This window comes from Brassica napus, chromosome A8 (genome assembly GCF_020379485.1).
Source record: "Brassica napus cultivar Da-Ae chromosome A8, Da-Ae, whole genome shotgun sequence".
In the NCBI taxonomy this organism is placed as follows: domain Eukaryota; kingdom Viridiplantae; phylum Streptophyta; class Magnoliopsida; order Brassicales; family Brassicaceae; genus Brassica; species Brassica napus.
The window spans coordinates 21236191-21257151 of record NC_063441.1 but is presented as its reverse complement, the minus strand read 5'-3'; the positions used below and the strand labels follow the sequence as shown (position 1 = coordinate 21257151).

The window sequence follows — 20961 nt, the reverse complement described above, 5'->3', positions numbered from 1 at the left end:
ACCACTATTTAAAAATGTAATTAGTAAGCGCACATAAAATTTTGATAATTAGTATACTAGTTATTAATTATTATACGTAACACTAATCTAAGTATATGCATGACTTTAATTACTAAGATATAATATCATGTACCAAACGATCAATTATTTCATGCTATATGAATCATTCAGTACAAAAATAATTGATGGTTTGCAATTCGACGAATACTAACTCAACAAACTCAACTAGTAATGGCAATTATTAGTTTGGGTTGTAATTGCACTGCTCACTTCAAGAGGTAGCTAAAAGTAAAGCCAACGAGAAGTAAATATCTGAAACTTCGAAAATTAGGAAGGGATTTTTTTCAGTTTTCATGAAAACATTCTGAAATAATCATCAGCATATGATATGATATATATATATATATATATATATATATATATAGAGTTGACGTATCAGTATGTATGTATTGTGTATGACCCTAAAAGTCAACTATATATATATATATATGCACACCGACCCTCATGATTTCAAAGTTGGGAAGCTTAAAGCGTGTGAATAATATACATTTTAGTTATTTTTCCAGTACATATACTTAAAAAAATGTGAGATGTAAATGTAATTGGGGGTTATATATGATTTCATTTTGGTTTATATGTCGTCTTCGGAACAATAATGCGAATTATAGTAGTAATCATAAGATAAAGAAAAGAATACAAATTAAAAGAGATTCATAAAATTAAGGGCAAAAAATTATAAGTATCTAGATCTGTGAATATTGTGTCTACAATATTCACCGACATTAATTTATGGTTTTAATTAAGCGTACTGAAAAGAAATAAGTCTTAATTAAAGCTAAGTAAAACCTTTTCTCAAAAAAAAAAGAGCTAAGTAATGGTGAAACTGAACTATCCAAGTCGCATGGGATATATAGAGAAGAATAGAAGATAGAAAATAATATCTAGGCCTGGACGTTATTATCCTACCTAAATTCGAAGTAGAACAACTGAAATCAGATCCGAACCGTTATACAAAAATATCTAACAGGATTTATGAGCTTAGTACTTAAAAATTTGGTTATAACTCGAACATAACCAAAATCCAAAATAGAATTCGAAGATATCCAAAATTAGTTAAATATGTTAATATTTTTATGTATGTTAAGGTGATTTAAATATTTTAGAGTATTTTTAAAAAATAGTTTTTTATTTATTATTTTGAATACTTTTAGTTAATTTAGATAGTTTAATAAATATTAATTAGATTTGTGAATAATTTTATATTTTGAATTTTTTTTGTCAATTTTTGAGGTTTGAAAAATATATTTTTGGAAAATTTCAAACATTGGTTACAATCCGATCTGAACCGAACCTGGAAGGAACAAACTAAATCCAACTCAATATTTAGTAAAACTCGAACGGTATTTATGAGCATAACACTGAAAACTCAAAAATCCGAATCAACCGAACCGAAACCAACGGGCTCCTGAACGCACGGACCTAATAATATCTATGCATGTGAGGAAGAGAAACTATCCAATTTGCTTTGGCTCATGGGGTACTTGATCACCACAAAGTCTTTCAACTGCACTGATCAGAAAGAACATTATCTGAGCTACGAGTACAAATATTTCAATTATATTCACATGTTTGGAAGAAAGAGTCTATAAAGAGCGTCTAAAAAGACGTGGAATAATTGAATTTATGAAATTAAACCACATTATTATTCACCATTATGTAGGATTCAATATATATATATATGTCTTAAACCATAGAGGCTTCAAGATTTTTTTTTTTTTAAATGACCTGAAGATGTTACCAAACATGCTTGTGATTTAACAGAAATCACAGTGGAGAAACACAAAAAACGCCTCTCTGCAACCTCGCATCAAAAACATGGAAACTTACTTTCCTTATTGAATCCAGGTCCCATGACAACTTGTGCAGGCAAAGCATGCAGCAGAACAGATAGTACATATACACTAGTTTTACCTAAGCGGTATCTTCATGTTCTTTGGAAGTGAGCTGGTTCTCTATGTATGTGTGTATGTATTGTGGACACTCTATTACGTGGATTGTCTTTAGACATGGAAAAGGCAGAGGTTCCAATATACGCTCTTCAACGTAGCTAGATTGTGTAAGCGTAGACTCTCTAGTTTCTGGAAAGGAATGGTATTAACACTCGAGACTAGTGAGGTTAGGAGCAAAAAATAGCCAACGGAAGAAATCAGGTGAGATATGTATCAGTGAATCGTTTTTCTGAAGGAACAGAGTTGTAAGTTTTGAGCACTGGTGGCTGCTAGAGATCATCTCAATCTCATTTTCCATGAGAGACATCCTTGTCACGGCACTCCAGTTCTTGATCCTTGGTATCTCACATAACCCGCCTCTGGCTTGCACGATACATTGTTGTTTTATGTATTTCCCAAGATCAGATGCTATCCATAGAGCCACCTCCCTGACCACATTGTGCATCTTCACTTGTTCTTTATTGATTGCTTTCTGCAACAATAAACATGCACGGATAAGTACACCAATGATCTCGTAGCCTTGGCTTAATGCTCTTTCTCTACAAGAACCTCAGCAATACGAAAGGTTTTATACCAGGAGAATGATCAGATCGACACAATATGAAAGGTTTAATAGTATATGTACAAATCCAGTGAACACTTAAGCATACAAAAGTGGTAGAACAGAACAATACAAATTTTGTGAATATATCAATTGCTACTCTGACCAAACTTTACCTGATTACTGTGGTCACAACTTTTGAACATTTAAAGCTTATTACACAGGTGGCGCTCACAATGAAACTGATCAAATCAGCCCAGTTATATATAGGGTATAATATACCTATAGACTGACGAACCAAATCCAGACTCTGAAACAAAATAAACGGAAACATAACACACAGATATATAAGCAATAACTGGATAATTTTTATGTACAGTTTCTTGAGAGTGATGAAATTCACACCAAACAAACAATAAAAATAGAATATTAGAATAGATATGGAAAATAAATTGATTAGAACACACCACCAACTTTTTTTGAAAAAGGACGTAACAGAGCAGCAGACCAATATGACAGTTGAGGCAGCTTAATTTTGGAAACCTGTTGTGGCTCAATAGAGGGAAGGATTGATACAACGTAGGAAACGCTCTTTAGTTGCTTCGTCCTCCCACTCAACCTTATCTCTATAGTATTGTTCTCCATTATGTATGGCAAGCTCTATGCTGCTGCCACTTCTGGAATCCAATGGAAGCTTTCTCAAATTTGGACTATTATATATGTTGAATTCCCTCAAACGTGGGAAAGGGAGAGGACTCCAGTAGATGCTCTTCAGCTTTGGCAAACCATACACTTGGAAAAACTCTAGTTTCTGAAAAGGAATGATGGTACCTGCCTCCTCCTCTGTGAGAATATCCGCAGCTTTTTCTTTGATGATTATATCTTCTACTTGATTTAAGCTATCAAGTTCAAGAGCCCTAAGATTTGGTGCGAACAGAAGCCATGTCAAGTCCTTTAGACCATGGCAATCACGTAAATTCACTGTAGAGAGGTCTGGGAAGCTTGGAGTTGTTGGACTTTTGTTCAATGATGATGTTCTCCTCTTGATGTGTATCTCCACCATTTCACTTCTGAACATATCCAGTGTACTGACAAGTGGCATATCTGGAAGAGTCAATATTGATTTCTCCTCAAGAGAATGAATTGATATCACTTGAATAGCATTCGCTACTCTGTAACCATTTACCAGTTGTTCTGCAACCAAAATTGACCCGATCTCTATGGTCACCACTTCTAAATGTTTTAAGAGCTGCAGTTCCTCAATTACGTTGGAATCTCGTGACATTTTGTTATATCGTAGTCGGAGTGTCCTCAAACTCGACAAATTTGATATCCCAGAGATACTCGTAAGTCCCGTTCCCTCCATATTCAGATATATCAGCTCTTTTAGCTCTAGTAAGCCTCTAAACAATCGTTGTATGCCTCTGTTACATGACAAGTCGAGATATCTCAAGGAGACCAACTTTGATATTTCCTCCGGAAATCCATCGAAAAGTTTATTATGTGATAGATCCAATACGACTAACTTGGGGATGTACTTGAAGAATTCACCTGAGATATTCAAAATATTATTTTTTTGGAAGAGCAGAGTTGTAAGCTCAGGGCAGGTGGGACTCTCAGATATATTTTCAATCTTGTTGTCCATCAAAGACATTCTTCTCACAGATCTCCAGTTCTCCACCGTTGGTACTTGACGTAAACGAGCACCAGCTTTCACGATACATTTGTCTTTATCCTTCCCAAAATCAGATGCTATCCACAATGCCATCTCTCGAACCACATCATGCATTCTCACATGTGATTCGCATTCTTCTTCTTCAGTCAGTAAACAAGCCTGGACAAGGGTACCAATGATTCCATAACCCTGGTTTTTTGCCTTGTTTAAACCTTGTTTTTCATCTATGAATCCTTCGCATATCCAGTAATCTATCAACTTCTCCTTTTCTATTGCAAAATCTTCTGGAAATAGAGCGCAGTATAGAAAACAAGACTTGACATGCTCACCCTTGAGGCTATCGTAGCTATACTTCAAGACTGGAAGAATGTGGTCTTCCATACCTGGAAAATCCGCAGCAGAAGAAGCAAGAGTGTCGACTGCTTGCTCCCATTCTTCCACCGTCCTCTTAGACGCCATATTTTCTCCAATGATGTTCAGCGCCAACGGTAAACCACGACATTTTCCTGCAACTTGACACGCGAGCTCAAGAATATCTGGGTGGCTTTCTAATGTGATTTTCCCAACTTTAGCACGGAACAAATCCCAAGCTTCTTTGGACTCCAAACACTTCACTTCCATCGGATCATCAACCCCCATCTGACCACATACTTCCCTAAAACGAGTGGTGAATACTACTTTGCATCCATTTGCCCTTGTCGGAAATGGGACTCCAATTTCGTTTAAATCAACTTCCTTCCAAATGTCATCCAATAACAAAACAAATCTCATCTTCTTCAAGGAAGTGTGCAGAACAAGTGCTTTCTCTCTTTTCGTTTTTCTACTCCACTCCTCCCCACGAAATCCTAGATTCTCAGCAATCACATCTTGAATAATCTCAACCCGCAGTTCGTTGGACACCACAACAAAGATGACAATATCGACCCCGTCAACTGGGTGCTCAAGAAATTTGATGTTGATCCGTTCCAGAACTCCACCCATACCGTAGAGGCCCATAACTTCTGTTCCAGTATCCATGAGGTGCTTCCATGCCTTTTCGAGCATCTTTTCTTGTCCAACAATTGTCGGTGGTAAAGGCATCTCCACTTCCTCAGCTCTCGCATTCGTAGGTGGCCCAGCCACCACTCCAAATACTCCTTTAGATTGTACATCTTCAACTTCTTTCAACATCTCCAAAACCCTTTTCCCGTAGCTATGACTTGAGCTCAAGTTTTTCGTACAAAGACTTAACCTTTCAAGTTCATCTCTACTAGGAAGAAGCAGCTCATAGACTTGGTTTTGGATATCCTCAACACTCGTAAGCCATACCTCAACTTCGTTAAGCCTTTGTAGACCCTCGCATTCTTGCCTCTGCACCTTTGTCAACACATCCGCTCGCCTTGCTCTGAGTACCTTCATGGTGTCCTCTAGAGCCGCCAGATTCTTCTCAAGGTTCCAAACATAATTGACTTCAACGCCAAAGCAGCTACACAGATGGGTAAACGCCTGATGAAGGACACTCGTGACGAAACCACTCATAGTTGAACCACCTAGCCTTATCGGCGATTTGAAACTAAAATCTATAGGGTAACTAGTGCAAATAACAAAACAAATTGATGAAGAATATAACAGGAGCCACATGTTAAAAGATAACGTTTGTAATGAAGATATCCAGAGGACATTCACACAACGTGTCAGGACAACAATCACTAGTCGGACTGTGAGAAATGAGCACAGCCTACGCTGTTAAAAGATTATAAAAACGGTTCTACCGTTTTTCATTCTGCTAACGATAGAAAGTTTGATGCATAAATAACAGAGATGATTGTTTAACTTTTATAAATGACGTATCCGCGGGATCAAAATTTGGGAATTCTGCCATTTCCATGATCGACAATACGTACAATTTAATGTGTTTTAAATAATAGATATGATTGTTTTGACTTTCATGCATGACGTACCAGCGGGATAAAAAATTTGGAAAGTCTGCCACTTCCATGATCGAAAGGCCAAACAACCTTCTTCTAATTGAAAGATTAGTTTCACCAATTTTCCATACCAAGTCGTACATCTAAGTAAATTACTAACAATCAAGAAGACAGCGCAATTTATACCCAACTTGGAATATGTGGTGAACAATCTTAGTCCAAGTCGTCGCTATATTTGAATCAGCAAAAATGGGGAGAGTTTTCGTGTAATTTCCAAGAATAACAATAGATAAAGATGATGCTAGTTTTAGGCGTTATTAAAACGGTTCTGTTATTTTTCATTCTGTTAAACAATACACATGAGTTGATGCATAAAGAATAGGGATGACTGTTTGACTATCCATTAATTCCATTAATTCTATAGTTTAACTATCATATCGCATTTCAAAACTATTTTCACAAAAAATTGGCAACTCAATGAAAATCATTTTCCTGTGGATAAACATCCAAATACTATCCAGCTCACATTAATAATTCAGAAAATGTGAAACAGAAGAGACAGAGAAAGATCAAAGAAATGATCAAAAACATATAGAGAAAGTGGTAAAAGGTATAGAAACATACCAATTCAGAGCTCATGTATGAGTTAGCTGAAGCTGAGTGAAGGCAACAAACAAAGTGCAGAGAGCTTTCTCAGCTTTGGAATTCCAGTAGTTAGTTACCCAACAAAGATAGATTCAGGACTAAGGGAATGTATGGTATGGGAGGAGTAGGCAAAATCCTACTTCAACCTTATAAATCCAGCATCTGTCTCACATCACTCTAATTGTTGATCTGCGTGAAAGGTGTGATTTTGCCACCCCACCCATACCTACAGACGCGTAATCTCGAATCCATCTTTGACGAGAATATATAACCATTCGACAAAACTGATACACATGACACTGAGAAGTAGAAACAACCTCCCATCACTGCACAAAACAGAGAGAACATAGTAAAAAATAACTATACCGATGTATGAAAAGATAAGACTCAGAGAACAGTGATTAAAAGATAAGTTTCAACACAACACACATTCGATCCGCAATGGAAACTAAAACGAGAACTGTTGAAGCAACAGAAGTACCTGCGAGGATACTAGTTTATATTCATCATCACTATGCAATTTCCGAGCTTATCTTCTCTTCCGCCGAGGATTCGATTCCATCCCAAGCCTCTCTAGCTTAACCTCGAGAATCGAGATGATGGGACAGGGCCCGTTATACTAATATGGCCCAAACAAACCTTCAGGGGTTCATAACCTCATCTTGAATGAATCTTAAAGTTGTTTCACTATATAAGGAAAGTATCATTCTCTTGGTTTTTGTGTGCTTAGTCTTGAGTAGATTCCCTTGAGGCCTTGAACTCTCATGTGACTATATATCAACCATCAAAAACTGTGTTCTTGAGAGGTTTGGCTAAGACTACAAAAACCAATTCCATCATTGTTTTACTTCCCCGGTTCCTAGTTTTGCGTGTTAAGTCAAGGTTTATCCAAATTGATGTGTCTAGAAGTGGGAGTTACTTTTGTTTGTTTTTGTTATAAATGATTTACAATGATCATGGAAACTGTTATTCCGGTGATTTGAAATAATAACCAACTCGTGCTTGCTTGGAACACATAATCAAATCAGATTTAGATACGAGTTGACTAAAACTAGTTGTTCTGTACACACAAGATTCCAAGACAATATAACAACTGTGACATATTTTTCAGAACATCCAAACAAATTCGTAAGCTAACGTAAACAAACACCAGATACTGGACTGTGTATATTATTAGAACATGCAGTCATGCAGAGCATGAATCTATCAAATCAAATTTTGAAACTCACATGATTGCATCAGATTAAAGGTAATGCTTTGCCTTACCATCTATATAACAGACCTACCATAACAAGAATCAAGTCAAGAACCCAGGGGCAGTACAAAAACTACCATAACAAGTAACTACAATGTCAGAGCATAAGCTGTTTCAAAATTGCTCTGATCCGGAACTTTTAATGTGATTCATTTTACAAGATATGATAATCCAACACCACATAATAAGCTTCAACCCTTCCACACCATCTGAAGGATACCAAAACCTATAAGATCTACCAACACGACAGTCCTGAAGACACAAGAAGACTTGAACGGGAAACTACACTTACGTGTGATGCACAACATGAAACCAAGTCATGAATCGAGACCCGACACACTTCGAGATCAAAAGAGCCAAAAAGTAAACACATTTGGACTCAATTACATTCATTGATCCAAAAACCAACAAACTACAAACTACAAACGCATAAAGATTAAAACTTCAACCAATCACCACCACACATAACATCTCCATAACAAACGAAACAAACAAGAAACAACAATAAAAGTTAGTAACATTCCAAAAACAAAAGCAACAACAAACAAACAAGATCCTCACTACTTAGCAACCATCCTCGCAATAAAGTCCTCATACCTAATCTTCCCATCAGATCCCACATCCACCTCCTTGATCCACTCATCAAACTCACTCCCCTCCAGCTTCTCCCCGATACTCGTCAATATATGCCTCAGATCCGCCACGGCAACAAACCCACTCCCTTCCTTGTCGAGCACCTTGAACGCATCCCTGAGCTGGCGATCGAACGGCTCCGTCTTCAAATGCTTCGCCATCAGATCGAGGAAACGGCTGAAATCGAAGGGGGAGGTGAGGCTCTCGGAGGCGGTGATGGATTTCAGCTGGGCTTGGGTCGGGTTCCCGCCGAGGGATCGCATCAGGATCCCGAGCTCGGAGGGGGCGATTTTGCCGTCGCCGTCGGTGTCGAAGAGCGTGAAGGCTTCCTTCATTGAGGAGACCTGCTCGTCGCTCAAGCCGTCCTTGCCCATTGTGAAACGTAACGTCCGGGTTTTCGGGTCGGATTCCGGGTCGGGGATTTCTCTCCTTTGATTTGGTTTTTTTTTTTCTGTACAGCGAAGGTTGAGATCGGAGTTGTGTGGTGGCAGTTTGCGAGTTTTAAAACGGGAGAAGTGTCGATTCGAAATATCTAGATCTGAGGCCCATTTAGCTCTGGCCCATAACTTTTGTTTAAGTGTAGATAAGAGTATAGAGTTTCAACATCAAATCAAAATGTTAGCTAGTCTCGAACTCGATGTGCATAAGTCAAGGTAAACATACACCACTTGTATCACGATTCCTTAGTAATGTTTTTTTTATTCTTAATGGCTATCTCAAATGTTAATGAATAAAACTAGATGTTTAAGTGGATAAACATGTATCTAAATTTGATCATGTGCTTCATTTCGTCATTTTCTTTCGTATCTACCACACATGTGAAAGCTAAATTTTAAAAGATCGAAGAAATTGGATTTTACTATTTGTAAATGTTGAAACGTGTTAGAAAAAAATCATTTGCTTAGAATGTTTAAGTCCACTATAAATTTATTGATTAAGTGAGAATTGAGAAAGTGGGGGTAAAGGAAATCAACATGACCTAATATTTTTCCTTAAACAATGGCCTATAGAGTCATTGTCAAAGTGACATAGGAATTATAAAAAGTTTGTATTTGTCCCACTGAGTTTGGATTTATGGGGCACAAAGACAATTTGGCTAAATGCATTGGTCACCATCAATGTATATGGCAAATCATATCATCATGTGATTTAAAAGCCACCTTCCACTTGAATAATATTCACATGTTTGAGATCTATACTTTATCGTTCTTTAGTGTGCTTTGAAATTGTGATTCACTTGTTTGAATTGTTTGCATTATCCTTGTCAATCTCCATTTATCCCTGGATGGAAAAAGTATCCAACATTCCTTATCAGTGATCAATGACTCAATGAGAGGCAGATTATTCAAAGTATTTTTGGTGATCATTCAATTGCACATAACTTAAATCATTTAGATAACAATTTATATTGACGTAAGATTTCACCTTAATTATGGACAAGGACTGTTATACAGATTCATGCATGTAATATCAAACATCATACATTAATCACGTGGACTAATTATAAAGTAGCTAGTTAAATCTCGTTATAGTAATCCAAATCTAAAGCTTGCGTCTGAATCCACTGGAATAGTATCAACGTCGCGAGGTCTAGAAAACACAACCCCATCCTTAGAAGGTCGAAAAAATAACTAAAACTACACAGTTTTTAAATCTTACCTTTATACCACATTTCATGATTGTAACTTGTAAGTAAACAATTAAATCTGAATGTATTTGATTAAGTTCAGTAGTATTGGGGCTAAATCTTAAATCAAACCTAAAATACATGGGCCATGTCTAAATATCTACCAATAAAAAAATGAAACGAGACTTTCCTTGTTGTCAAATTGTTTTATAAAAGCAACCTCTGTACACTAAACCCCAAGCAACACGAGGAACCCAAGAGACCACAGAAAGTAGAAGAAGATGAAACTGGTTTGGTCTCCTGAGACTGCATCTAAGGCTTACTTAGACACCGTTAAATCTGTAAGTTTATTGTTTTCCGGTAGAAACTGTCTTCTTATCATATTCACAAGGATCGTTTTGTGAGTCGCTCTTGTATTGATCAGTTTTAGTTTTATTTACTTAAGTGCCAGAATCTTGAAACGCCTGACGCGGCAGAGCTAGTATCGGCGATGGCGGCCGGATGGAACGCGAAGCTGATCGTGGAAACTTGGTCATACGGAGACGCTATAGCCTCGAGTGTTGGCTTAAACGTCGCGAGCCAACACGCAAACGCCAAACACATATGCATCGTACAAAACACGTTATCAGAATCATCTTATCTCCAAGCCATCCAAGAAGCTTCGTCTCCCTTGAACTTACCAGAGACGATCGTCGCTGAAGAACCTCAAAGCGCGATGAAGGAGATACAAGGAATAGATTTCTTGGTCGTGGACTGGCGGAACAAGGAGTTTGCAGCGGGTGCGTTGAGGAACGCTGCGTTTGGAAGCAGAGGAGCTGTTGTGGTTTGTAGAAACGGGTATTCGAGAAGTGCTTCGGGTTTTAGCTGGACAAGGGCTTTAAGAGACCGGACAATTGTTAGAAAGGTGACTCTTCCGGTCACTGGAGGTATTGAGATAGCTCATGTGGCGGCTAGGAACTCGGGGAAGACTGAGAGCAAGAAGAGAAGATGGATCAAACATGTTGATCAGAGTTCAGGAGAAGAACATGTATTTAGTATTTAGAAAGTCAAGAGACAAAGAAAAATGTGAGAAATGTTTATTTGGATTATTGTATTTTACTTTTTGTACATAGGATCATAATATTCCATAGTTGATAATTGATATTGTATCATACTTGTCTTAGATATCAGCTACAACTGATAATATGAGAATGTGTTGACTTTAGAGGGAATTAAATCTATGTGCATTAGTAAAAAGACATATTCATTTGGCTTAGATCTTCCTAAAAGGAAAATGAATTCCAAATTTTGAGATTGTATAAATACAGGTTTAAAGAGTGATAAATTATTTATTCGCATAATCAGTATACAAATCGTAAACATGTATTTGCATATATTTTTCTAAGTGTTTACATCTTTTACGTGTTTGTACACAGCAAAATGTTGCATTGTTTAAGAGAGTAAACAAATCTGTAAATCTTGCTTATTTCACAATTTCATTTTCTGCTACTAGTACTATATAGGTATCATGTGACGAAGTTCAAGGAGAGTGGATAATATTCCACTAGTGCGTTTCCTGTGATGAGCTTCAGACTTATCAGAAGATGATCCATTGGGTCAAAGAACATTTATTAAGAACGACAACTGAAGAATACTCATCTACTCATGTAAACAAGCAGAATTATCACTGAAGGTATTAATATTGAGCTCAATAACAGTTCTTTAGGATTGCTTGAGCCCATCACATTAGAGAACACATGACACTTAGAAGAGGAAAATTAAACTTGTTTCCGGTATAGTATTTCAAGGCTCCTAATATCAAATGTCCGGTTAATTGAAAAGTAGCAGTTCTGTAAAACATATGTTTTGGTTGTACTTGGACCAGAACCCAGCTGATCATATATTAGAGCCTGGTATGATTAATCTAAAACCCAACTACATAAGATCAAAAAGAGGCTTTGGTGGATATTTATTTGGTTTGCTCAAATATAAAATTTCAATACAATTCAAAAGTGAAGAAAAGAAGGTTTGAGTTGTTCAAAAAAAAAAAAGAAGGTTTGATGACTGAAAACGTACGTGTGGGTTGACTAAAAAATAAAATAAACATACGTGTGGGAAAATACAACATAGGAGAAAAACAGATGACGATTGCCTTTTGTCGTAATCCAAAGTTCCCTGCGGTGTTGGGCAGTCCGGAACCTGAGCCCTCTGACCCGTAAATGCGACCAGTGATATTTATCTCACTTATTAAAAAATTAAAATGGCGTCACGTGCACATGATCCAACCGGTGAATATGGACATGTCATGCAAAAGTCAGCTGAGCCCAAAACCAGAAACCCTTCAAAATTTATATGTTTTTGGACGATCTTACTCTCATGCTATAGTATTCTCTGGTCATCTCAGTTCTCATGCTTAGTTATTAATTTCAAAACCATAATCACATGAAATACAGAATGAGAATTTAAGTTAGGAGCTGGAGACCAATGAGTAAGACACACCCATCTAACAAGTCATTGGCCAAATGATGTTTTGTTTGGTAATGTGTATCAACCAATCTCATAAATGAGGTAGTTGGATTTGCATTTGATGCTCTCTTCTCACTCGGTATTTAATGTGACAATTCCCCCTACTCTAATATTTATTGCTAAAGCAACAAACAATAAATACAGACTTTCATATCTCTCATTTTGAGCAAACTGATGTCGATACCTTCTTTCACATTCATGAGATCTACTGAATTATTGAAGTGCATATTTTAAATTTGTATTTACGAAAAACAATCATCCAAGGATTTTGATGCTGGAGATAGGATTCAAACTATTTCTGTTGAACTATTTTTTTGTAGTTTCCACTATGAGCTAATTTACGGGTGGATTTTAATGGAAGAAGTAGTAGAATACAAACAATAAATCCATATGTAACGGAAACTGCATTTATTGAATATAGCAAAATTTTGTCACTTCATATGATAAAAATGAAAAGAGTGAAAAAGAAAAAAATGTGTATCTCTTTTTTTTCTCTGACGGTGATTGCATTATACCCGTAAATACGCACCTACGTGTATGTCGTATATATTTATTTGTAACTTGTATGATTACACGTATATGTTTACCAAGAAAATAAATCAAAGTTCTCTGAGCAAATTCAGGATGCAGATCTTATTTTGAACTGTGCGTTTAACACTACCCCTTGTGTTTAGTTATTATTTCTTCAACTATTTATTTATTTGTGCAACAATTTTTCCCCTAAAACACAACAATGCATTTTATTATTATTTTTTGAACGAAAAACATCAATTGTATTTGTTCTTTTGTTATTTCTGAAAATATAGCTTTTAGCAAAACTCTCTGGTTTGTTTCAGAAGATATGATCACAACCTGACGAGAATCCCGTCACTGAAAATGAAATGAGAGAAATTCAAACATCCCTTTTACATATCTAAGTAAACTGTCATCATTACATTTCATATAAACACATACACACGTAAGCCTACATAATTTTGGCTTATAAAATTGAAAGTGTTGGCAAAAAGGAAAAAAATACACGAAAGTAACACTAGAATAAATGCTTATGAAAACAGGCCTAATAACTAACTAAACAAATTCAACTAGTTCGAAAAATGAATGAAAAGAACAAACGCTAATGAAACATAGACTTATATAGTCTTGAACTATTTGTATAAAAATAAATTGGCTGATCGATGTGTGAAACTAGTATTGAATAATAGGGGGAGTGTTTTGTTTGTCATTCTAATATTAAATTGAAATGTGTATTACATAGAAATCTATACTATTATAACAAGAAAATACATCATGTCTAATGGAGACATAGTCTTCATTTTATTTTTAGCTTGAACTAAGATGGAATCAAATTTAACATTTGAGCCAAGCTGGCACAAAATCAAAAAGAAACAAGGTGATCATTCTACTATAATTCTAGCACCTCTTTTTATTAGATTGCAAATAGACTTGATAATAATATACATTATCATGAAATAGTGTGTGTACAATTGTACATATAAAAGTGAGATATTAAAAGCAAACAAAAGAGAGAGCAAAGGGAGAAAAAGAAATGGCTCCTTCTTCTTCATCTTCTCCTGCCAAATCTCCTGTTCTATCTCTTCACCAAGCCCTCCACTTTACTCCTGTAAGTCAGAACTCAATTCCCTCTGGTGTTGTTTGCTGGTAAAAAAGCAAGAAATTAGTCAACGCAGACTAAGAAACACATACCTCAAGCTAGTTTTGTTCTGTCTTTTGCTCTGACCAAAAAAAAACGAACTTTGAACAAAAAAAACTCTCATTTCGTATGATTCTGTCTTTACAAATTCCTAAAATCAAGAGATTCTGTATCTTGCTTTGGTATGATTTTTACTGATTAAATAAATGAAAGAAAAATCATATATTTCTATGCTCTCGCAGATTCCTGAATGCGAAGAAGAAGACCTCCACGAAGAACGATACAAAAACAAAGCAACACCAAGCAGCAACGGTGGTTCTTCCGCCACTCCAAGCCGCCACCACAAACACACTCTAACGCCTCTCCACCACAACGGAAAACCCAAAAACAAAAAACGACACGAGGACAACAACGACGAAGACGGAGGAGGCTCCGTCTCATGCAACAACTGTCGTCCCCACCATTCTCACCGCGACAAATTCTCCGTCGTGCCTCTCGAAAGCCACAACAACAACCCTTCCTTCATCTACAGCCCCAACCTCATAATCAAATCCATCTTCCAATCCCTCACACGTAAAAGCCCCAAACTCTCTTCCACAGCCTCCTCCACAACCGACGCTTCCAGAGAAGAGCAGTGGCGGTTAGCCGCGGCGGAGCTTTCTCATAAACTAATACAAACCACCAAGAAGAAAGAAGACGCCGTCGCAGAAGCTTCCAAGTTGAAAGCTTCCATGTCGGAGCTCGAGAAGAAGCTCAACAAGCTCGAGGTTTACTGCCACAACCTCAAGTCAGGGCTGGACGAGTGTAGCAGCAACAAGAAACAGAGCACGAAACAGAGTACTCTGTTTCAAAAAGATGGAATCAACGACAAGATCATCCAGCAGTTCCTTATCTCAGTGTCGGAATCTCGAACTTCGATCAGAGCGTTAAGCAGAGCTTTGGCCTCGCAGCTACGAACCGTCGGTGGGAAAGTCTACGAGCGACTCTCTCTCCTCCTCCAGCCTTTCGACGTAAAGATCAACTCGAAAAGTTTGATCCTTTACCTTGAAGCGATTCTGAGCAGAGCCTTCTTCGAGGACTTCGAAGCTCCCGGGTTTCAGAGAACCGGGTCGACCCGGATTTTAAACCCGATTGATCGCTGCGAATCGAACTACGCTTCGTTCAACGCCTTGACGGAGCTCACGTGGGACGAGGTCTTGAGCAGAGGGACGAAGCATTTCTCCGAGGAGTTTAGCCAGTTCTGTGACCGGAAAATGAGCGACGTCGTTTCGATGCTTTGCTGGAACAGAGCCTGGCCTGAACCGCTTTTACAGGTGAAGATGGTTTTATATAAGATTCATTTGGTTTATTGAAAACTAATTGAACCGGGTTTTATATTTTTGCAGGCTTTTTTTGGTGCGTCGAAGAGTGTTTGGTTGGTTCATCTATTAGCAAACTCGGTGAACCCGGGTTTGCAAATATTCCGCGTGGAGAAAGACGACCGGTTTGATCCGGTTTACATGGAGGAAACAGGTGGTGACCGGTTTAAGGATTTGGTTCGAGCTATGGTTCAACCTGGATTTTATGTCTGTGGTAGTGTGGTTAAGTGCAAGGTGGTTTGCAAGCATTACAGCAGCGTCGAGGAGGAAGTAGTAGAAGACAGTATGGTCAAGGAATGTAATAAAACCGACAAGAGTTTGATTAGCATTTGTAGCCCATTAGGTGGTTAATTACATTAATCAAGGAGTTATAAATTGGTTTTGTGAGGATGTAATTAAAAATCTGGAATTATTTTGAATTAGAATATTTTAACTGTTAGTGATGCTACATTGAATTGCATAATAATAATCAGCCTGTGAATATCTTTTTGTTTGGTTTGGTGCAAAGTGATTAAGAAAAAGTATAATAAAGTAGAACTTCGGTGTTTTTTTGGTCCTCTTGGAGCTCGTTACATGTAGTTCATCGTGACAACTTATATCTTGCAGAAACAACAAGTGTGAGAGCGGAGCTTGAGGTGATTACACAAATAAGTTATAAGTTGTATAGAGGTTCACAAACATTTAAAAATTGGTTAACACTTAGCAGTCTCGTCAAAGTAAGCAACAACGACTGTGGGGTATATTGGTCAATTACTAGAAACGCAATCAAACATTTAACTTATGTAGACCCATCAACATCAAAAGTTTGATTTAATGATTCAAACCGTCAGTTAAAGTAATACATAGGCGTGGGCATTCGGGGTCCCAATCGAGTTTCGGTTTTATCCATTCGGGTTTCGGTTTTTCGGGTTTATCAAAATCAACCCCATTCGGGTTATATAAAAGTTCGGTTCGGGACCGGTTCGGGTTATATCGGGTTCGGGTCGGGGTTAGTAAATCTTCAAAGAACCGGTATAACCCATTGTACTTTCGGGTTCGGGTCCCAATCGGTTCTTCGGTTTAAAAATACATAATTTGTACCTATTTTGTAACTAAAACATAAATGAAATCGGTTCTTCAGATTTAAAATACATGATTTGTACATATTTTAATAGCCAAAACATAAGTAAAATCGATTCAAAAATAAGAAAAAACATCAAACATGATCATTCAAAATCAAGCGAAAGATAAACATAGTTAGTGATATAAAGAAAACCAGATAAATGAAATCATAAAACAAAAACTAAGTTCTCATGAAATGAGAAACACTATTTAATGAAAACAAAACCAAAATAAAAAAAACTTTAGGTTTCAACCGCTACATTCCACCATCAACCTTTATCTAATAGATAATTATTTTAGAAGTTCAATAATATCTTAAAGTATTTTGGATACATATTAAGAATTAAGATCATATTTGGTAGAAATTCTTTTTGTTATTATAAATGTTTCGGGTTCTATCGGATATCCATTTAGGTCCGGGTTCGGTTCGGATAATACCCATAACCCAATATACCAAAAAACAGGATTCATTCGGTATTTATGTCGGGTTCGGATCGGTTCGGATTCATTTTCATCGGATCGGGTTCGGTTCGGATTTTCGGGTTCGGTTTATTTGCCCAGCCCTAGTAATACATGGTCTAAAGTTTAGTAATTTCAATTAGGTGTCGTTCTATATGTTTACTTGTACTCACCAAGGACTAACCAATGTTATTGGCTTTTAGCATGATACCTATTTCTCTTTATTTGTTTTTGCATTTTAGGTACTAATCATGGACTAACTCACTGTGAATATAGATTCGGGTCTCAAGTAAAATCCTTGTCTCTGTTCTCTGATATCTATCTCTAATTTGTAAATCAAGTAATAGAGATAAAAAACATCAAATTATGAGATCATGACTGTAAGTTTACCCTTATTGTGTTTGTCTTAAGATGTAAAGCAACTGACTTCTAGATCTTTGACCATTGTCATTGTTATTGTGTAAATTGCTCTAAATCTTTTTTTTTTGTTATCTCAATATCTTCTTTTCTAATCAATTCAACAATCAGTCACTTGAATAAAATAAAATAAACCAAACACAGAGCAAGATTGTATAACAAACAACAGGAATAAGTTTAGACTTGAGTAGTAGTACTATTTAGCTTTGGGGTGGTCAATAGAGTCTCTTGTGAGCTGTTCTTCAGCTTTCCTCTTCTTCTTTGTTACTGACACCAAACTCTTGACATAAGAGATGTAACTGTCCACATTGAACTTCCTTTTGCAACCCGCGTAGTTCATGTACCGTATCTTCCCAAACACCGGTCTCTCTTTCCATCCCTAACACCCCATCAAACACACACAAAACCATATTCAATCACACGCACATATTAAGTCCGAATAGGAGAAAGCAAAAGAACCTGATCGTGAACGCCGCATATAGACCACATACACCCAACATATCCACTCGGGTCACGACCATCTAACTCATACTACATCAACATACCAAAAAACTAAGAAACAAAAACAAGATCCATGGAAGATACAATTAGAAAAGGGTGATAAATCAACCTTGTTATTTAGAAAGATGGATATTGATAGAGCCTCATCAGGTCCTTCGGTCCATTCTAAAATCTTCTTTGCCCAATACATTCTGCAAGTAAGCGTTGATGAATGTCATTTTTAGATCATTGTCACTTCAGTGGCTTTACAAGCACAAACAAAATGGAGATAGATGATTTTACTTGCCTCATGAAACCGTGCATTTTCCCCTGATAAACCATCTCTAACTGTGAAGCATTCCATAGCTGCAAATCCAACAACACAAAGAAACAAAAGCTTAATATGAAGTGAAGAAACGAAGCTACATACTAGAATTCGAGTGATGATAATGACTTACAGGATCTGCTGTTTGTCCCTTCTCCAACTGCTCCAACCTACAGTTTCAGTGCCTTTTAAAGTGTCAATAAACGATAGATTTTCTTTCCAGTGGAGTTAGGGAGTAAACGGCAGAAACAACATTACGAGTAAGTGTGTTCTCTCTTATCTGAAGCATGATCCATCAACGACTTGCGTGCCCACTCCCAAGCTCCCTCCAAGGAATCATAGTGAGGTTGATAGTAGCAAAAGTTGTCCGAGAGTTCTCTTCGTACAATCAACTCTTCCAAGAACGTATCAACTGCCTTTAATGAACAAACAGAGCTAGTGTGAACAAGGGGTAAAGAGAAAGAGAAAACTACATTCAAAAGGCTTATGAACCTGAGGGTAAGTCTTCTGGACTTTACGTGCCTCTAAGGCACACCGTTGAGCTGATATCTGACCAAAATGCAGATAAGGAGAGAGACCAGAGAGTGCTTTCGGCTTCACAGGATTATTCCTGTCAGTTGAATAGTTCCTCAACCTTTTCGTCAAAAACCCATCTTGTCTCCCCATCAATACTTCCATGCCTGCATCTTCTCCAGGCACACACCATTCAACTTCAGGAACTTCCGCCCCCTCCCTGTCCACACATCATTCAAATTAGTAGAAGGAACTTAGCAACTGATATACAGTTATTAAGCAGCAACTAACCTTACAACTCTATCGATGATGCTATCCCAATCAACAACCTTCCCCACCACCCCTACCCACTTCTTCCTCGGCGGCTCAATCTCAGGAAACTCAACGAGGTACTCAGGCAACAGTTTGTTAATCTTCCCCCGTATGGTTCTAGCACTGTACTCCAACTTCCCCGACGCAGCCCACATTGGAACCACATTGTGTGCATCAACTTCGTCTATCGCTAACGCAACACTCGTCCTCTTCACAACCTCCTCTTTACAGCTTCTTATCTCCCGTAAAGGCGAGAAGTCAGTCACCAAATGTGAAGCCCCACACTCTTTCATAAACTCAGGAATCGTCTCCTTTGCATCTCCCTGGATTAATCATACCATAAAAAAAAAATTCATCTTTCCCCCTTAATAAACAATCAAACCCAACTTGAGCCAAAGACCATGTAAAAACCCTAAAGCAAGTTCCTTTCGAAATGGGTTTCGTGTGAATCAAGGTACGGACTCACCTGTAAAAGAAAAAACGGAATCTGAAGAGATTCGATTTGACGGTGAATCTGGCGGAGACCTTTCAACATAAACCCTAATTGCCTCGCCTTCGCGCCGAGGAACTGATCGAACAGATTGAACACGACGGCCACCGGCGCGTTGGTTCTGTTCGCCAGATCGACGGCGTGGATCAGAGCCCAGTTATCTCTCAGCCGTTGGTCTCTGAACATCCAGTAAACTACGGGACCCGGCGTTTGATCCGGAAGTAGCAAAGAGGGCTTCTTCAGGATCCGGATCCGACCCGGTTGAACCGCCGTTGTCGTCGACGACATGCGACGATTGAGGGATTTTTTTTTTCGGGTTTCGGTAACGTGCGCCGTTTAAGAGAAGGTGTCGCAGCGGAGGAGGATAACTTGCGCTGGGGATGGTTCTTCGAAAAATGGAGGGAAGGCATTACACTGCTTGAGTTTTTGTGGTTTGAATTGATCTACGTGGATGATTTAGTATCTTAACACGTGTCCAGTTTTTAATTGCTTGAATAACTTTATCTACCCCACGAGGCCACGAGTCACGAGGTTCTTTCTTCTCCATTAGTCCACCATACCTTTATGAGCCCAATAATCTGGCGTATGGACTGGCTAAACGGGCTTTAGTTTGTTTGAACTAAGCCCATTAAATTTTTAATGAAGCAACTTTGGATTATAGAGAAAGTGCTGCAACTTTGGGTTATTCGTTTAGTGGAGTCGAACCTGGTCACAAAATAGTCTGATACTATGGCATAACATTTTGTGACGTGTAGATCCTAGTATTTGATAGTAATCGAGGATTTAATCTAAACAAAAAGGATAATGTAGGTAACGATATTTTTATAACACAACGATGTAAATCAGATTCCAGTAGACAAATATAGACTTTATTGATGAATAAGATTGAATACAATAAGAAAAACGAGATCCGATGTTACAAACGAGATTGATAAGATGAAAGATTTAAAACGAAGTGAAATGAGGTCAATGTGTGTAGCTCTCTCTAGGGTTTTCTCCGTCCCCTTTCTTATTTATGTCGCTCTTTTATAACTGACCAATCTTGGGTTTCTCTCAAC

General features: G+C 37.7%; 5 protein-coding genes across 5 annotated transcripts; 2 read left to right on the top strand and 3 right to left on the bottom strand.

Moving 5' to 3' along the window:
• Positions 1–2883: 2883 nt before the first annotated feature.
• LOC106362189 (disease resistance protein RPS5-like) lies at positions 2884–5900 on the bottom strand. The gene has a single exon (XM_048738235.1). It carries the CDS (start codon positions 5843–5845, stop codon positions 3104–3106), a length of 2742 nt encoding a protein of 913 aa, XP_048594192.1. The 5' UTR covers positions 5846–5900; the 3' UTR covers positions 2884–3103.
• Positions 5901–8464: 2564 nt separating this feature from the next.
• On the bottom strand, positions 8465–9429 carry LOC106382396 (probable calcium-binding protein CML13). Its single transcript, XM_013822421.3, has one exon. The coding sequence runs from the start codon at positions 9037–9039 to the stop codon at positions 8593–8595; it is 447 nt and encodes a 148-aa protein (XP_013677875.2). The 5' UTR covers positions 9040–9429; the 3' UTR covers positions 8465–8592.
• A 1001-nt stretch (positions 9430–10430) lies between these two features.
• On the top strand, positions 10431–11510 carry LOC106379923. The gene is made up of 2 exons (XM_013819769.3): positions 10431–10633; positions 10738–11510. The coding sequence occupies exons 1-2, from the start codon at positions 10574–10576 to the stop codon at positions 11332–11334; spliced, it is 657 nt and encodes a 218-aa protein (XP_013675223.1). The 5' UTR covers positions 10431–10573; the 3' UTR covers positions 11335–11510.
• A 2719-nt stretch (positions 11511–14229) lies between these two features.
• Positions 14230–16254, top strand: LOC106382395 (IRK-interacting protein). Its single transcript, XM_013822420.3, has 3 exons — positions 14230–14418; positions 14691–15761; positions 15834–16254. The coding sequence occupies exons 1-3, from the start codon at positions 14344–14346 to the stop codon at positions 16155–16157; spliced, it is 1470 nt and encodes a 489-aa protein (XP_013677874.3). The 5' UTR covers positions 14230–14343; the 3' UTR covers positions 16158–16254.
• Positions 16255–17831: 1577 nt separating this feature from the next.
• On the bottom strand, positions 17832–20313 carry LOC125577180 (deoxyribodipyrimidine photo-lyase-like). Its single transcript, XM_048738234.1, has 9 exons — positions 19880–20313; positions 19393–19736; positions 19081–19321; positions 18847–19004; positions 18722–18758; positions 18571–18629; positions 18394–18475; positions 18243–18314; positions 17832–18162 (listed from the first exon to the last, which is right to left on the bottom strand). The coding sequence occupies exons 1-9, from the start codon at positions 20189–20191 to the stop codon at positions 17980–17982; spliced, it is 1488 nt and encodes a 495-aa protein (XP_048594191.1). The 5' UTR covers positions 20192–20313; the 3' UTR covers positions 17832–17979.
• Positions 20314–20961: the final 648 nt, after the last annotated feature.

What these genes read in the sequence shown, in the direction of transcription:
- LOC106382395 (XM_013822420.3), top strand. Translation starts at nt 14,344, where the DNA reads ATGGCTCCTTCTTCTTCATCTTCTCCTGCCAAATCTCCTGTTCTATCT. An exon ending in AAGCCCTCCACTTTACTCCT is followed by an intron (nt 14,419 to 14,690) that starts GTAAGTCAGAAC and finishes ATGCTCTCGCAG; the next exon opens with ATTCCTGAATGCGAAGAAGA. An exon ending in GGCCTGAACCGCTTTTACAG is followed by an intron (nt 15,762 to 15,833) that starts GTGAAGATGGTT and finishes ATATTTTTGCAG; the next exon opens with GCTTTTTTTGGTGCGTCGAA.
- LOC106379923 (XM_013819769.3), top strand. Translation starts at nt 10,574, where the DNA reads ATGAAACTGGTTTGGTCTCCTGAGACTGCATCTAAGGCTTACTTAGAC. An exon ending in ACTTAGACACCGTTAAATCT is followed by an intron (nt 10,634 to 10,737) that starts GTAAGTTTATTG and finishes TATTTACTTAAG; the next exon opens with TGCCAGAATCTTGAAACGCC.
- LOC106362189 (XM_048738235.1), bottom strand. Translation starts at nt 5,845, where the DNA reads ATGTGGCTCCTGTTATATTCTTCATCAATTTGTTTTGTTATTTGCACT.
- LOC125577180 (XM_048738234.1), bottom strand. Translation starts at nt 20,191, where the DNA reads ATGTCGTCGACGACAACGGCGGTTCAACCGGGTCGGATCCGGATCCTG. An exon ending in AAAATGCACGGTTTCATGAG is followed by an intron (nt 18,476 to 18,570) that starts GCAAGTAAAATC and finishes GCTTACTTGCAG; the next exon opens with AATGTATTGGGCAAAGAAGA. An exon ending in TATGCGGCGTTCACGATCAG is followed by an intron (nt 18,163 to 18,242) that starts GTTCTTTTGCTT and finishes ATGGGGTGTTAG; the next exon opens with GGATGGAAAGAGAGACCGGT.
- LOC106382396 (XM_013822421.3), bottom strand. Translation starts at nt 9,039, where the DNA reads ATGGGCAAGGACGGCTTGAGCGACGAGCAGGTCTCCTCAATGAAGGAA.